The sequence below is a fragment of the Mytilus edulis genome, chromosome 7 (genome assembly GCF_963676685.1).
Source record: "Mytilus edulis chromosome 7, xbMytEdul2.2, whole genome shotgun sequence".
Lineage (NCBI taxonomy): Eukaryota > Metazoa > Mollusca > Bivalvia > Mytilida > Mytilidae > Mytilus > Mytilus edulis.
Window position 1 is genome coordinate 55,626,384 of NC_092350.1, and position 19,614 is coordinate 55,645,997.

Here is a 19,614-nt window from a genome sequence, read left to right on the forward strand (position 1 = left end):
ATTCAAAACAAATATAATTTCACATGGGGAATGGTTGTATACAGGATTAAAAAATCTAAATGTATGTTAGAACTAATTTTAGAATAAAAATTGATTTAAAATTATCCAGAAGTTCTGTAAAATTTGTAAGAATCCACATATGGTTAATACCACTACCTGAGTAATATAATTTTGTCGTTGTCGTTCAAAGTATTTTCAAATTCACAATAGAACAACAACGTAATGACATATTATAGAACAACATAATGACATATTATAGAAAAACAACGTAATGACATATTATAGAACAATAACATAATGAAGGGATCTTTTAAAGTTCAGACTTACGTTAAACAAACAAGAAAGGCCTAAATATTATTATAATTTTATGAAGTTCGTTTCTACGCATGTTGGCGTTTGTTGTATTGCACTTCAGTTTTTCTGTTGTTCCTTTGGTTTTCTCGTATAGCTGATGTGTTTCCCTCGATTTTAGTTTGTAACCCATATTGGTTTTTCTCTTATTCGATATGTGACTTTTGAACAGTACTACTGTTGCCGTTATTTATGTAGAATAGTTGAACGTTCATTTTTAAATTATATTCATTAAAAAAATGTAAGTCAACACCTTAGGTAAAAATCATAAATGTTTAAATGATCACCAGTGAAATACGGTATAGTAGGTTATGAATACGTATATAGAAGCATGTACGTGTTTCGAAGTTTCATTTTATTATTATTTAATACTATGTAATAAAATCTTTAACTGCGTATTTGGGTTTATTTTAGAAAAGCAATAATACTTAAATGAATTGTATATTCATGATTGTCATATATAAGGATCGAAGTAGACCAAAGTTTATACGTTTCAGTGTTTTAAATGTGTTTTCTTCTGTCAAAATGTATATTTCTTCTTTATATGCAGACTCATAGAAGAGCTGCTCACGACGAAAGTTAAATATGGCATTATTTTTTTTTATTTTTGCCGCTGTATAGAATAATTACAAAAGTTTAGTGACACTATTTATTTAACCTGTATCATACAGTATCATACATGTATGCCCGAAAGCAACTCATATATCAAAGGCTTTATCAGTATAACGATTTGACGGAAATGTACTTAGTTGAATTGCTATTGCACCATCTTTAGTTAATTATATGCAACTCCTGGAAAAAATCCTTGTCAAGTTGCATACACTTCTATATTTTTGTAAGAGTTTCACAAAAGTGAAATTTAAATGTATTTCGCCAAGTTGGATAATGATAAATGAAAGCAGGTCGTGTCAAAATTTAATGTTCGTATTTAAATCACGCGTAGATAAACTGTTTATCTTAACAATTTAGGAATAAGTATTATTGATAACAATAAAACTTTCAGTACATAAGTTAAGTCAATATATGTATTTACTTTAACTCTTCAATAAGGCAACAGTAGTATAATCCATTGCTCTGTATCAGAAACCTCAGGTTTGACACTTTTATGTCAAAGTCATTTCAATGTCTTACGCAAAGCAGAAAACGTAGCAAAAACGTGATAAGTTTCACTTGTTTTCTATAGAGTCGATTCTATTTAGAAAATTAAAAAGTTATCAAGACGGAAATCAAATACATAAATCCAATTAAGAGAATGTTGATTCGTCACTATCCATGAGATAATGATTGTCAGGAATTTCGTGGCCTCTCGTGAACTAAGAATTTGAATGTTCATGGGAGTAAAATTTTTCGATTCCAAACATGTACAATGTATAATGTATAATGCAAACTTTTGTTTAACCACTAAGTAGAATATTCATAAGATACTTTTTCCTGATTCAACAAAAAATGTTAAAAACAAAAATAAATGAATCTTGAGATAGAAAAAAAAAAAAAAAAGACAGCTACATGTCTTCAAACACACAGCAAACTAACGACAACAATTTCCAAAATATACATGTATCTAGGGATCAACATATATTCTCTAACAATCGATAGTTTCTATACAATTGATCATTGCAGCTGTCATACAAGTGAGAGGTTTAGCTAGCTATAATACAAGGTTTTATCCACCATTTCTTCATAAGAAAATGTCTGGACCAAGTCATGAATACGACAGTTGTTATCCTATCGTTTGGTGTGTTAGAGCATTTGATTTTTGTTATTTTCTTACGGACTTTCCGTTTAAAATTTAATCGGAGTTCGTTATTTGTTGTTAATTTACTTTTATTAAAATAGCGACCGAAGTCAACAACATATTTGTCTTAAATAGAACATATCAAGGCACTGCCATGAACATCAACTTCTACAAACATCAAAAACATAGATATAATACATATGAAAACAAATCATGAGGGTCCAAACTTTGTACAGGTACATACATTTGTGTTTAGGTTAAACTAGTTTTTTTTTTTCATTATATCATTATGTTTATAATTTTAATATCATTTATTTATTATATTTAGCATTATGTTCTTGTTTATCATTAACTTTATTATTATTTTTATTATTATTAATAATATACATATATACATATACAACTCGTCTAAACATCAACCAAACAATGTTAGATCTGTAAATTTGCTTTCGCAAATTTTTTGTTCTTCGCTCGCCGGGATTCGAACCCATGCTACTGTGATATCGTGACACCAAATCACCTGCACTGCAGCCGTCCCTCTAGACCACCTGGGTTCTACTGTAAGTAGTAAGTAAGTGGTAAGTAGAGCCCAGGTGGTCGTGTGGTCTAGCGGGACGGCTGCAGTGCAGGCGATTTGGTGTCACAATATCACAGTAGCATGGGTTCGAATCCTGGCGAGCGAAGAACAAAAACTTTGCGAAAGCAAATTTACAGATCTAACATTGTTGGGTTGATGTTTAGACGAGTTGTATATACATAATGTACACAGCCATGTATCACCATCATTGATGGCGATCCGATGGATAAATCTGTTGTAGAGTTGTCACTGACTCAGACGTACATATATACATATATAGTATTTTTTTACTATATTCATCAATTATATTATTATTATTATTATCATTATCATTATTATATTCATTTGCGTTGTCCACTAAATTATAATTATGACCGAAGTCATGATCCACAATTTCATATTTGTGATAATCAACATCATTGATGATAAAGAGTTGTTCCCCGTATGTTTTCTGTTTTATTTTTTTATTATAAAAATCTCATTTAGCTATGCACAATTTTTACGAATGCAAGCATAGGTACTTGTATTGACTATTTCAATACTATTAACTGCATTTTTTACACATTATTCAGGTTAATGGTAAAATGGCTGGTACGTAACACACCGATGTAGTAAAAGAAAGTAAAATGAAGTGAAAACCTCACATTATACAATATATCCTTGATTAGCACTGATGTTATAGTATATAATTAGACTACAGTACATCATATTATATTATTTTATTGGGTTATAAGTATATCGTATTTCATAACAATAAAATCAAATTTTATTTGAACAGGATGCAATTCTAAAAACTGTAAAATGTTGGAAGCGCTTCTGGATAATACAGTAGTAAAATTTACGGGCCTTTAAATACTGTTCCATTTGGAAACAATGGGTACTTAAATATAATTCGGTCTTGTGGTCCATCTCCTATTCATTTAGTAAGCTAATGTCAAACATGACAGGCGAAAAAAGTGAAAACGGATTATCCACTCAGTTAACGGAGAAACCTGTGGATGAAAAAATTAAACGGAAGAAAAGTAAAAGGTAGTCGATATTTAACAACATAATTTTCGAATATAGTTTCTGTGGAAAAGGCCAAATTTCGGCATATTTGAAATGGTTTGCTTCAAATTTAAATTGGAACAAGTTTAGGACACAAAGAAACTGCAGCTTGGTGGTGTGAAACCTCTGAATGTTTTTTTAAATTCAAAAAATATGTTTTAAAACTAAAATTGGAACTGAAATACATATTTATATCAAAATATAATTGAATACCAATACATGTACCATGAATTATTTTTCGCGTTAATCTTGTTATTATTTTATAATTTACAAATTATTTAGATTGTGAAAATTAAAATTTAATATTACAATTTTTTCTATAAAGAATATATTCTCAAAGACAGCAGATTCATTCCACTTTCAACATTGAATGCTAGTTTATCTGAATAATCATTTTGTTTTGTGTGAAGAAAAAAATAAGCAGATATTACGTTTGAAAATGACGAAGTGCTTACTTTTTTCGTGATCGATACGTTTTGGTTATAAAATATTATAAATTTGAGAGAAATCGTTACTACTTTGTTATACAATATTCTAATATGACAACCTCAGTAAACAGAGTAATGCGGTAATGTGATTATTGTAAAACGAAGTCAACTATTCGGAATTCACCAGTATGCTGATGAAGTTTTCCTATTGTTATAGAGAAGTTCATCTTCCTATTTTACTTAACTACATGTATGCATTTTTTGACTTTTATACTAAAAGAAAAACCGTGATTTAGGTAGCATACTTTTGTATTGCGATGTTTTGTGATATTATTTCTACTTAAAAAAATTGAATTAAATAGTAGGAACTTTCGTTAATTTGATCACTTATAAGTTGCTTAAGTATTCAGATATCTCAATAATTTTCTAAATGTTTAGATTGTGAAAACTCAAATTACTATTTCATTCGGTATTACATATTTTACTGGGTCGATGCCACTGGTGGTGGAAGTTTCGTCCCCGAGGGTACATGTATCACCAGCCCAGTAATCAACACTTCGGTATTGACATGAATATCTATAATGTGGTCATTTTTATAAATTTCCTGTTTACAAAACTTTAAAGGAGTAGGGTCGGTAAGGACCGATTTTGGCCTCAAATTTCAGTTTCATCTGACGAAAGATTTTGACCACTTTTTAAACACTTAAGTGTCTATTTCATATGATTCAATTAATTTATGTGAAATATTTTAACTTATTTAGTCATTAAAACCGCTCCGATTCAAGCTCAAATATGAAAAATCTACCAAATATGCGAAAAATGTCACTTTTCAGATGGTTTTTGTCAAAAACGAAAGTGGCCGCATCCGTGTTCATCCTCAATCTTTATATATGTTATGTATTATCATCAAATACAACTTCCATTTCAATATTTTGGATGAACACGAATGCGGCCACTTTCGTTTAACACGGAAACCATCTGAAATTTAACTAAAATGCTGGAATTGTGAAGATTTCAGTAATTTAGCATGACTTATTGGTGCTAGTACCCAATACATGTGCATTGTATTGTCAAAAACAGTCCATATTTATGTAGCAGAACCATTCTGCTATCCAATAAATAACTAAAAGTTTATATTTTAACAATTTTATAAAACTGCTATATTTTGGGGCCGAAAAGGGGTCTTACTGGACCTACTCCTTTTTCGAAAAACTAAGAATTTCGTTTAATTTCGTACTTAATTCAAATTTCTGATTAGAAATAATATCACAAAACATCACAAAACAAAAGTATGATCGGACCTAAATCTCGGTTTTCTTTTAACATAAGGAGTCTTAGAAATGCTTAATTAAGTAAAATATGAAGATGAAGTACTCTATTATAATAAGAAAATTTCAGCATACTTGCGAATCAAAAATCATAGAATTAGTTTGACAACCTTCGCATCAGTTCTGTTGACGGAGTATGCCACGTTGTGTAGCAAAGTTGGTTGATACGATTTCCCGCAATTTTGCAATATCTTGTTACCAATATTTATCATACATATAGCACGGACTTCGTCAATTTTTAAACGTAATGCTTGCTACACATTAGCTATATATATATATATAGTTGTATAAAACAAAATAAAATATATGAAGCGTATTTTTGTAATTTTTGTGAGAAATTGTCCCGACTCATTCAGAGGACAAAAAATGAATTCGAATGTTCACTAATCTTCATATTGCACTGACACCTTTTGTTATATTTTATAAGAAATAACTATTAAATTTAAGAAATTACATTTTCTTAATTCAAAATTCAAAATGCAAATTTCAGCGAAATTGTCAAATCGGGATCATTCTTCAATTCTTAAATGAATGGTACATTTGAAACACGAATATGAGACGTCTAATCATGAAAGAGATTTGTGATCGATTGGAACTTAAAAGATTTATTGTTCTGTTTCCATGTTTCCGCTCATAGGCTTAGATTGATTAATTAATCTGAATTGCCTTCCGCCCAATCAGCCTAAAATGCGATATCGCGGCGAGCGCTTTTTCAATTATTATAACATTAGACAGTTTTAAAGAGCAGACAACAACAGTCACTTTATCGATTTACTAAAACGACCATATTTAATATGAACTATTGTATCGTTCGTGTATTGAAGAAGAAATGATGACTTTATGTTGTATACCCTATCCAGTCCTTGAGGAATATGTTAAAACTCGTAAATGATGAGAAAAGTCAAATTTTAGTTGCTTTAAATTAAAATGTGAGCATATTAAACAAGTGAAATTTTTATTTGCTTGTAAAGCAAAAGCAAACCTGATGATTTTATAACAGAAACCTTGCATACAAATACAATAAAAAGCATCGACAACCATGTTTCTTCCATACATGCATCCCGTTTTTAATATAGATTTGACCTTTGGTTTTCTCGTTTGAAAGGTTTGACACTTGTCCATTTATAGCTTGGTGTTCGATTTGAGCCAAGGCTCCGTGTTGAAGACCGTACTTTGATCTATGATGGTTTACTTCTTCAAATTGTGACTTGTGAATAACTGTCTCATTGGCACTCATATCTTCTTATATCTATTTTACAAAATCAGCAAAATCTATGAATACACGAAAACAGTCTAAACTAGTTAAAATTTTAAATGATATATTAATATATTTTCATAAATATCAATAAAATCCAAATTTGAATCAGTGCAACCTGAAAAAAAAAGTAGATCTGCTGTATAAACAATTTTGATATTTAAGTGCAAATGTTCATTCATGTACATGTTTGTTTATAATCAATCTATGACTGACACCCGGCGTAGACATTATCTTATTTGTTTCAGAGGTGGATTTAGGTGGGGGGCAGGGGGCTGGGCCCCTCTTTTGGGGAAAAATAAGGTTGCTCATATAGGAAATCACTGAAGGCTGACTGGAGCGGGCCCTCTCTTAGGCAGTCAGTGGGCCCCCAATTACGAACTTTTTTAGATCCGCCAGTGTGTTTAAACTTTTTTAGCATTGATGTCATAGTTGGGTTTGCCGAATTTCCAGCGACAACTGATTCTTGGATATTCGGAATTTGCTAAAATCGAACTTTGATTTTCTTCTAAAAGACTTTTTTTCTGATATTAGTTTGTAAATAGTTAATAAAGGTACCAGGATTATAATTTAGTACGCCAGACGCGCGTTTCGTCTACATAAGACTCATTAGAAAAATTGATTTCATTTTATTTCTGTTTGTCAAATGTCCAATGGCAACTAGTTACTGGATATTCAGGATGAGAATAAATTAAACTGTAAATTAATTTAGTGGGAATATGTTGCATTGTAATTGATCACATACATGTTGTATTCATTGAAAGAGAAGAAACAGAGAGGTTATTTCTATGGTATCTTAATAAACGGATGTGGGAGAATATTCAGTCATATGCCACACAGCATATGGTATCTTAATTATAACTGACGTGGCTGGGTATTTACTTGTACATATCCCAAACAGTTTATGGAATCTTAATTAACTGACGTGGTAGGGTATTTATACATCCCACATATTATATGATATATGTATCCTAATTAGCGGAAGTTGCAGGGTATAATATACATCACAAACAGTCTATGGTATCTTAATTTACGGAGGTGGCTGGATATTTATATATCCCAAACAGTCTATGGTATCTTAATTAACTGACGTGGCAGGGTATATATACATCCCACACAGTTTATGGTATCTTAATTACCAGATGTGGGAGAATATTCAGACATCCCAAATAGTCTATGGTATCTTAAATAACTGAAATGACTGGGTATTTACATGAATATACCCAATACAGTTTATAGTATCTGAATTAAATGACGTGGTAGATTATTTATACATCCCACATATTATATGGTACATGTATCCTATTTAGCGGAAGTGGCAGGGTATATATACATCACAAACAGTCTATGGTATCTTAATTTACTGAAGTGGCTGGGTATTTATATATCCCAAACAGTTTATGGTATCTTGATTAATTACTGACGTTGTAGGATATCTATATATCCCAAACAGTATGTGGTATCTTAAATAACTGACGTGGCAGGGTATATAGACATCCCACACAGTGTATGGTATCTTAATTTACGGACGTGGCTGGGTATACATATAGCTCACAGACTATGTTACATAAATTAACGGATGCAGCTGGGTATGTATACCTCCAAAACAGTCTATAATTGAATCTTAGTTAACGGACGTGGCTAGGTATTCATACATCCCGAACAGCCATATAATTAAATCGCATTTAAATTGTTGTTTACTTTTTTTATTTTAATTTCATTGAGTACTTTTGTCAGTAGCACATTTTGAAAAATCGAACACTTCTAAGTTTATATAATAACTTAAAGAGTTAACCTTCCGTTGGATTGATCAAGTCGTTTTCTGTATCTATATTTTGTAGACAATAGACATAAATATATCTGACAGGTAGGCTTCTCCTTTGTCAATATTTTGATACCTATATGGCACTTTATTCTCGACTTTTATTTAACTTTCCATTTAATTTGATAAACAAATGACATTTTCGATGATTTGTTAAATTTACATTCAAGTCCATTCCCCTGATTGCAACAAAATCAGTGTTTTGTAACTAGTCTTAAAACGTGCTTCTAAAAAATAATTCGAATTATGTAATTATATTATGTACTATAAAATCGTAAACATGTACAGATATTTTTGTAATTGTTTTTCATGAACGGACATGTAAAGTAGGTATGGTAAGATGCTTGACATGATATAATATCAAAAAGTCAGAGCTAGAAAATCAGAACAAACTAGTTGAACACAAACATGTTTGTCATATTTACAGTGACTAAACATCTTAAATGTTTATATCCTAATGGTGAAGTACTACTATACACACTTAAAACATTAAGAGAGTCGATGATAAAAAAAATAGAGGCTCCTAGGTGTTAAAACGATCATTTAGATGTATATTGCCAGCTTACAAAAGCTATTGTTATCTAGTCTCTGGTGATCTCCCTTTTTATCAAAAATCCTAGAATATGGCATCACAACTCAAAATTCATGACATCATTTCAAGGAAATATAACAGCTCAACGCTTCATTGCGCTAGTTGCTATTGCTGTTGCTATACTATATTATTGAAAACCGGAACTATTAATACGCTGTAAATATGTAATATTATGCAGAAAACAATATGTTTAGTTAACTAATAGAGTACCTTTACACTTCTTTGCATAGTCGCCCCCACTCTCAGAGCTTTAAAAAAAAAAGAGTAAAAGTCTACGAGAGATGAAAAAAACAGAGATCAAACTAATATATATTGTCATCTTGGATAACAGTATGTATTGTCTCCTCTACATTGAACATCAAATAATTTGAAAAAAAAAGATGTAGTAAGAAAACTCGATTTAAAATATGTGTATACAACACATGTTCTTCATAAAGGAAACAGAAATACAACAAAACTTGAAACACGTTCTAATTTAAGTTCAAATATGAACATGTATATGTTTCATAAGTGCTTTCCTGATAAAAATATTTTTATAACACTATATTGCATCCTAAAGCAAACTTCATAGTGTAAAGAAAAGTAATAAGACATGCAAGAGACATTGCATGAAAAATACCTTGGATACTATATTTGGCAGACACAGACAACATGTATTGTATTATCTGCAAAATATTTCTCATTTACGAAATATTATCATTTACATACCGATGATATGCAAATGAGTTGACTATTTTTTGTTAGTAAATTTACCTACTTAAAAAACATTTCTCAGTTTAAAATTATACAATAACTTAAAGAGTTAACCTTAATAAATCGTTTTCTGTATCTATATATCGTAGACAATGGACATAAATATATCTGACAGGTAGGCTTCTCCTTTGTCAATATTTTGATACCTATATGGCACTTTATTCTCGACTTTTATTTAACTTTCCATTTAAATTGATAAACAAATGACATTTTCGATGATTTGTTAGATTTTTATTCAAGTACAACCCCCTGATTGCAACACAACCAGTGTACACTGGTATTAAAACGTGCTTCAAAAAAATAATTCGAATTATATAATTGTAATTGTTTTTCGTGAATGTACATGTAAAGTAGGTATGGTAAGATGCTTGGCATGACATATATATCAAAAAGTTAGAAAACCAGGAACAAACTAGTTGAACACAAACATGTGTGTTATATTTACAGTGACTAAACATTTTAAATGTTTATATCCTAATGGTAAAATACTACCATACACACTTAAAACATTAAGAGAGTCGATGATTAAAAAAAATAGAGGCTCCTAGGTGTTAAAATGATCATTTAGATGTATATTGCCAGCTTACAAAAGCTATTGTTATCTAGTCTCTGGTGATCTCCCTTTTAATCAAAAATCCTAGAATATGGCATCACAACTCAAAAGTCATGACATCATTTCAAGGAAATATTACAGCTCAACGCTTCATTGCGCTAGTTGCTATTGCTGTTGCTATACTATATTATTGATAACAGGGACTATTAATGTACTGTAAATATGTAATATTATGCAGAAAACAATAAGTTTACTTAACTAATAGAGTACCTTTACACTTCTTTGCATAGTCGGAGCTTTAAAAAAATAAAAGTCTACGAGAGATGAAAAAAGAGGTCAAACTAATATATATTGTCATCTTGGATAACAGTATGTATTGTCTCCTCTACATTAAACATCAACTAATTTGAAAAGAAACTTTGTTTATTTATAAAAAATATATTAATACTTGTGTTTGTCCTCCTGGCTAGTGACTTCTGTAACCTCTTTCCTTGGTTTGTATATATTGTAAATAGTTATTGTTTTTATCACTGTACTGATGTAATGCATTGGCTTTATGAGAATAAAGATATAAGAGAAAAAAAATACTACGGGGATTCAAGAATTACAAATTTTGCAATTAGTTAGAAGACCTGTTACAGTAGCAAATGAAAACTTTGTTGAAAGCATTGTTGATCCATGGTGAAAATAGTTCTGACTTTCTCGAAATGTTTTGATAGTTTAAGACAGCAATATTCATTTTTCCAGGCAAAATGTGTTTGTGTATACACATAATAATTACAAATGTTTAGTAAAGAACCAGATATCTCATTTCCATACTGCTAGAGACTTCGCAAACGTACTGTATGTTATGCTCTGTTGTTGACAATTGGTTCCTGTGAGTTTGAACACGAGATTCCTTTAATACATGACTTGATGTAGTAAGAAAACTCGATTAAAAAAATGTGTATACAAGACATGTTCTTCATAAACGAAACAGAAATACAACAAAACTTGAAACACGTACTAATTTAAGTTCAAATATGAACATGTATATGTTTCATAAGTGCTTCTTGATAAAAATGTTTTTTTTAGAATTTAATAACATTTTAATATAATCATTGGTGTACATTTACATATAATACAACCTCGTGATAGTCTAATCAATCTTAAAGCAGTAAATCTTATCTTTCGTTGCCATTTTAATTATTTCAAACCAAGAAAACACATACAAATTAACTTTACAATAAAAATGTTTTCCATAGAAAATGTCTGTGGTAACAAGTTTAAGTTGTTAGTATTGTCTCTGAATGCCAGTTTTATTATTTTTGACGGAGAAAACACTTTTGAAGAGAACTTAACTAAAAGATAAAACCTTTTTGTGGTTACAATTATTTGATTAATTTTACGTTAAATCAATATAATTTTTAACGACTTCGAATTTTTATTCACCTTAATTCGAACCGGAAAGCTTCGAGTGCAATAAATTTAGTAGATATTTACTTATATTAAATAAACAGGATTAAGTTTAATTTATTGAAGTATTGTTCAATCGTTATATATAAAGTAATTAACATCACCCCTTTACTTCAAAATTTCTAAAGTGCGCGTCCTTAAAAATGGGTACTGCAAAAGAAACTAGAAATGGAAAAAAGAAAATGGTCTATAGTCCGAGTACGAAGAGTCTTGCAGACATGGAAAAGAACATTTTTGGTGATACAAGTCTTGTGACTAAGTTTGACGAGCATAGGAAATCTAAACTCCAAAGAAAAAGCAAGTGGTATCGGTAAGCATAGCAACGCATAATTAGCTACAGTTTGTACGTGTTTTAAGTGTCACTCTTGGCAAGTGTCAATACATATTTCATTATAATATAATAAATGGATACCAACATGGGAATATTTATAGGAGCACATGTATGCCATTCCATAGTTGAAATTGTTAACATTTACCGCTTAATCGATATACGCAATAATTTTTTAACACCATTTTCCAAAATTATTGACGGCCATTAATGACGTATGTGCAGATAAGTAATAACAAGATATCAACCTAATCAATGTCTTTTATTTTAAGGTTTTCTTTGTTATTTGTCAGTGACTGGAAAGTTTATTCAAAAAAGGGTGTAGTAAAATTAAGATTGCAACTCTATCAAAAAAAAATTGACATAACACGGCCATTGTGGCTTTCGAAGTCAGTGTCTCTTGTTAGTCTTTACGATTACAAACACATTTGTATTCAGTACTTTACATTCTATCTCGGTTCTCATGTTTTATATAGATCATACGGGTACCGTTTGTTTTCCCGTTTGAATGGTTTTACACTAGGAATTTGTTATGCCCTTTATAGCTTGCTATTCGATGTGAGCCTAGATTCCGTGTTGAAGACCGTACCTTGACCTATAATGGTTTACTTTTTTTTTAATTGTGACTTGGATGAAATGGTGTCTCATTGGCACTCATACCATATTTTCTTATATCTATGTACGTTATACGTATATTTTCAGCTGAACCTGATTAAGTGTATTCCATATAATATACATTATGTGGTGCGTATGGATTAATGTTTTGTTTTTGATTTTTGATTTTTGCTTTTGAATTTGTCTCTAATCGGACAATACTAACGGTCCATTAGCACGTCTAGTAGTACCTTGCAGAACTATCTAATAAAAAAGATGATATTGATTTAAGTGCGCGCACAACGTATTTCTCCGGACTTTCAGAAGTTTGACGTAAACTTAAATCCGCTTGCTTTACGCTTCTCTCAAACTATGAACAAAGTGTAGTAGTCAGCCAAGAACAAGCTTAACGTTTGACGATTCAAGAGTTTACAAGTTCCGTTCGTTGCCTTATCGTCATATCCATAATGTAATTTATAATCATCGATGGAAACAAAATAACACTTCAAATTCACTGTACGAAAATGTGTTGTTTATTGTTTTATGACTTTTCATTTTATTTTACTTTATTTATAACAATATCTACGAATACATGAGATAATAATGAGTAATTAAAACTAAATCGCATTTTCGAGTTGCAAGACTTAATTGCAACTGGCTTCACTTGTCCGTAGGCTGTAGTTATTGACCTTTCAGTCAGACAAACAATGACTTTTCTTAGAATCCCCTTACAAACATATTGATTATGAACCAATGATTTTTTATGGTCTCTCATGTAAAGGGAGGGGTGTTAGGATATCACTACAATGTTTAACCGCCCCACATTCTGCATGTATGTTCCTGTTCCAAGTCTGGAGCATGTAATTCAGTGGTTGTCGTTTGTTGCTGTGTTGCATATTTGTTTTTCTTTCATTTTTTGTACATTAATTAAGCCTAATCTATAGATGTTGATGTTTGTGTCATTTGGTCTCTTGTGGAGTGTTGTCTCATTGTCAATCATAGCACAGATTCTTTTTTATATTTACTAATATACAAATTTGACTGAACTGATTATCAGCTTGAAGTTTACATTTCATTCAAAGCTAAATATTATTGTATCTGTAACTTTCAGTTCCCTTCTCTAGCAATTTGAATTATGTCTTCAACTAATATTTCGTATTTTTGAAAAGCTTTCTGAACACAAACCCGTCTTGTTTTAATGAACTTCCAGTAGTTTCTTTGCATTCCGATTGTCTGGGACTCATCAACCGAGCGCACCTTAAAAACTAGTGGTTTCCAAGAATCGACTATTTTACAACTGCTAAAATAAATTAACGTTTATGGAGAAAAGTGACTAGAAAACATTATAACTACGTCTATGACATGAAAGGAAAGGCTAACGTGTAAGGGGTTTCTGTTTTCTTCCATAGTTTTATATCAATTTCAATGAATCTAAATTTACACTTGTAAGGGGTTTCTGTCTGTGTCCATAGTTTTGTTCAAATCATGTATAAATCAATTAAATAACTAACCATAGGGGCTTGTCTTTGTGATAACGGGGATGTGGAAATGTCTTGTCCCTGGTTGCTCTACTACAGAATGAATTATCTGACATATAATTGGAACATTCAACTTGTCCGGAAATTTTTGGACAAGCTGCACACATCGGAATTGGTATTTCTCATCCATGAATTTATGCACTTAATACATATAGCCTTTCATAGCTGAATATGCTTTGCTCATTGTTGAAGGTTGTACAGTTAAATGTACCTATAGTTGTAAATAGTGGAGAGTTGTCTCATTGGCAATCATACCACATCTTCTTTTTAATATTAGTTATAAAAAAAAGGCTACTAGCATTAGAGATAAGGAGACGTTATTTTAACATGTATTCGATCATAAAATGTTTCCTGTTTAACAAAATATATGTGTTAACCAGATGACATAATGTAAAGAACTTACATCTAAGACTTTGCACATGCCTATTTATTATATCAACGTTAATATTTACTTAATTTTTAAACCAAAATAGGACCCCCTATTCGCCCTCTTTTGTTTTGTATTTGATTTGCAAGCTTATGTGCAATATAAATAAAGTTAAACTGTGTCAACATGCTTACATGTATGCAATAAACAAACTAAATCGTAAAAAACATCACTAAAATGCAGGTTAAATCGTGAAATAAATAGCCAGACATTGTACGTAATTACCTATGTCTTACTTTTCTATACCAGTACAAATGTATTATGTAATATATATGGTATGTATCTCTATACCAAGATATTATATAGATCGCATCCTCAACTTGGTATTACTTATCGTGCTAAATCTTTTGAAAAGCTTACGATGAAGGGATAAAATATAAAGAATAATGCGTATAAAACTGTGATAACAAGTGAATGAAACTTTCACTTGACTTTTTCGATCTATAAGTAGCTGTTTGTTGACTCCCTAGATATACATGTACAATGTATATCGATTTTTTTTTTTTTAAAGAATGTAATTGCATGTCTATTGTTAGTAGTTTATTGATTGGTTTCAAAATGGAATTAAACATTTCCACTAAAACTAATAAAAATTATTGAAACTTGGAACAACATAGAAAACTAAAGACTGAACAACAATGGATCCCATTAAAATGCGGGTAGATCTCAAATGCTTCGGAATTGTAAGTATATCCTGTTTCACATGTGACACCCATTTTCTACGATACTCGTTGTCCTAACATTAGAGGGTGTAGAGTAGCTCACCAACGAATTGTTTAAGTAAAAAATGTTGAAAAACAAACGTTCAAATTATGCTTATTATTAATGTGTTCTCGTTTTGAAAAAGCATGAAACATTTGCCACTGGACCTAAAGCAATCAATAGTAATCTGTCATGACTTAAGAATATATTTTACAGCATTGTTACTTACAATCTGAATAACAACAATGAATATTAATGTAGGTATACATGGATAAAACTGCACTTAACATCATGGACACACACTTGGATGACAAATAGAATATGAATAAAGGAAGATGTGATTGATTAAGGGTTAATCGTCCAATGGCAAATATTTCATAATCAAGACGAAAATGAATAAACAATAAAACGATAAAAACTTATACTAAGGCTCATTCAAAGTGGGTGAACTTCAAATAAGGGATCGACTGAAATAATTGTGGTTACATGTACATACATGTACATATGGCAGATACATTTGTTAGTTTCAAAAACGTGGTTTTGCAACATGCTACCATTGGAACTCTCATAGAACCGTTGCAAAATTTCGGTAACGTGCACTGAGCGTAGTTTAAACATATTTATTTATTGTGGATTGGGAAACAAGTTATTACAACTTATATTAATCCCTGTCCACTTTGCGGGTGCGAGTGCTGCCCTTGTAGCGGCATTAGCCTACTCTTTTTCGAAATCTACAAGGGTGTCTTTTACGTGCAAGAGATATTGCTCTCTCTCACACGGGTCAGCCATTTATCGTTCCCATCCGACGGACTAGCATCGTTTCTCAAGACCATACTCGCAAATGGTGTCGAGGGAGGGCCGAAAATTCAGTCCCTGAAATTTTCTCCCCGGAACGAAGATCGAACCAGGAACCTTTGTGTTAGTAGTCCGATGCGCTAACCACTACACCACAGCTCTCTAAGCGTAGACCTTTGCCTATACGAGGTATTACATTTTTAGATATCCTCGTTCTGACCGGACTGTATATTGAACACCCTGCACAGTATAAGAGATGGTGCCCTGCTTGGATTTTAAATCTACAGGAGAACTCCAGATTGCAATATTTCCATGTGGTGGGACATGTTTAAGTTTACCTATGATATTCAATATTTATTTAGACACTTTTTTTATTCCTCAAATGACAAATTTCACCCTAAACATACCGTTGTACGATCACATGAAATCTACCGCATGTCATACATTATAGAATTTTCAGGTGATACAAGTTGACATGCATTGAATAAGAACACCAACATTTCAACTTTGGTGACCACTTAACATACATTTGTACATTACTATCTAAAATTTTACATAACATGTCATTTATAAGCCATAATTAATTATTCAATTTTATATCTAAACTTTTTCATAAAGATTTGCAAGTAATAACAATTTCAGATCAAAGGAAAATGAACATGCAATTAATTAGATTATAATGAAGTTTCCTTGTTCGTTCAAGAAACTAAGATAATATTATAATCACAAAGGAAAATTATAGCTGTTGCATGCAAAATGTTTCACGTCACAAAAGTCATACGTGATCATATGAATCTAATACAAAGATGTTAACTTGAAAACTTAAGCTTGTATGCTGTCCTCTAAATGTCTTTTGGTTATTTTTGGCATTGGTCTGACCATGGAAGTATTATATTGACATAATACTTCCATGGTCTGACGTTTACTCCAGTTCTCCTAATATTCATACACGCAATTGAAACCCTCAACACAATACATCACAAACACATCATTTTAATTGAGGTCTGGAGCTGGAATGTCAGTTAACTGCTAGGAGTCTGTTGTTATTTATGTATTATTGTCATTTTATTTATTTTCTTTTGTTACATCTTTTGACATCGGACTCGGACTTCTCTTGAACTGAATTTTAATATGCGTATTGTTATGCGTTTACTTTTCTATATTGGCTAGAGGTACAGTTCTATATAGGGGGAGGGTTGAGATCTCATAAACATGTTTAACCCCGCCGCAATTTTGCACCTGTCCCAAGTCAGGAGCCGGTGGCCTTTGTTAGTCTTGTATGATTTTTAATTTGAGTTTCTTGTGTATAATTCGGAGTTTAGTATGACGTCCATTATCACAGTGACTGTACTAGTATACATATTTTTAGGGGCCGGCTGAAGGACACCTACGTGTGCGGGAATTCTCGCTACATTGAAGACCCATTGGTGGCCTTCGGCTGTTGTCTTCTCTATTGTCGGGTTGTTGTCGCTTTGACACATTCCCCATTTCCTTTCTCAATTTTACATGGTTATTTTTTCCGGGTTTTGATAAGTTGAAAACGCTGTAAAAGACTAACAAATGATAGCTTGTGTTTACCATATATTAACCATTGTTTCACAACATATATACGTTGGAGGAGCAACCAGTTTCAAGAGGGTTAATTTTGTTTGTCTGAGTAAGCCTCCTCTCCAGTTTTTAAGTTAAATGGTCATTCCCTTCCTCTCATATTATCCAGTCTGTTTGACTGCTAAAAAGAATTTTTACTCAACCAATTTACAATGCTTACCCTGAGATAGGAAAGCAAATCGGGGATGATATCATTCTTCTAAACGCAAAATCGTTCATATACTATTACTACCATATCAATGAGTTATACAAATTAAGTCAAAATTATCACTGATACGGCGTTAAACGGCAGTCAATCAATCATTCAATCTATTGTATTTCTACACAGACTACGGATGATTGTGTTTCTCTCAGAAAAAATCAACTTCTAGTTGGAAAGTTTTTCTTAAAGGATGTACTTGTTCAAAGTAAAACGGTATGGTACCTTGAACACGTGCTGTTCGCAGTGCGTCAGTGTCCTATAACTATCATGCATGTATACATTACAAATTCAGTCATTTTACCTCGATTGACAGTTCGTAAATTGTATACTTCGATCAAAAGAATTGTTGGTTTGCAAGTACCTAAATTTAAAGTAACCTTATAAATTGTTCATTGTTATTAAAAAGCCCCAAAGTATTATTTAAACAGAAGCAATAAAGTAATGATAACATGTGCAGCTAATGCATTAATAGAATAATGGGATGATATATCAAAACAACACAAGTAACAACAAACGCCTCTAGAGTTAAACGCACTGAAATATACTTAGGGAGCTACCATTTGATTTTTATGGGGGGGCTAGGATGAAAAATTTTGTCCTGCTTTTTTTTTAGTTGTAATCTCTGTCCTGCCTTTTTATTTTTTACTCTATTCGGTCCTGCCTTTTTTTTTAACAGTTTATCCTGACTTATTTTACACAAATTGTCATCCTGCCTTTTTTTTAACAAGTTTCTCATCCTGCCTTTTTTTTTTACTCAAAACTCCTGTCCAGCCTATTTTTTTCAAATTTCATCCTAGCCCCCCCCCCCCCCCCTAAAAATCAAATGGTAGCTCCCTTAGTTTAGTGCAAACAGCTTTGTTTTAGTTGTTGGTGACTCCGGAGTATTTTGTATCTAGACCTATATCGTTTTAGTTTTGTGTGTGCTTTATTTCAAAATTCGACATGGACTGACATCTGTACTTAACTTTTTCATCAAACAGTATTTTTATTACATGTCTTTATCTATGATAATATCAGTCCCGATATCCTGCCAATATTCACAGATATACATAGCCCGAGGTGTTAGTCGAGATCCATTATGAGGTCCAGGAATCCTATCTTTACTATACATATCCCAAAACTCTTTTTCAATAGACGTGTATTATTTCCCTCCCTAAATAAATCGAAAAGGAGTATTAAGGGCATTACAGTTTTGATCCCGTATTTACATTGTCTCGTCGTGTTTTTAACCGAAAGTTGTGGCGTCATAAGCTAGGAATAATATGCCTCCGCACAAGCTTAACGTGACCGATAACACCATGGACGTTGATAAAAGTTAGTTAGAAAATTTACAAATTGTTCTTTATTTTTTCTATCCCAAATTAAACGTGTGTATATTTTACACGTTCCTAAAAATGCATTATAATTCTTGAGACTTACTGGACATGATAATAATCAAATGTTTAAAAGACTTTTGCATTGATATGCACATTTTGTAATTCAGACCAAAAAGCATATAATTACAAAATTCAAATTTTTTTATAG

General features: G+C 31.6%; 1 protein-coding gene across 2 annotated transcripts in view; it reads left to right on the forward strand.

The window, feature by feature from the left end:
• Positions 1-3,537: 3,537 nt before the first annotated feature.
• LOC139481812 (uncharacterized) overlaps positions 3,538-19,614 on the forward strand; it is a 61,119-nt gene continuing 45,042 nt past the window's right edge. Inside the window, exon 1 of one of the 2 annotated variants that reach the window (XM_071265318.1) lies at positions 3,538-3,692. In XM_071265318.1, coding sequence (XP_071121419.1) covers positions 3,595-3,692 — 98 coding nt within the window. In that variant the 5' untranslated portion in view covers positions 3,538-3,594. Of the gene's footprint in view, positions 3,693-12,035; positions 12,207-19,614 lie in introns of those variants that run through there. The other variant, XM_071265317.1, reaches the window with a different exon arrangement.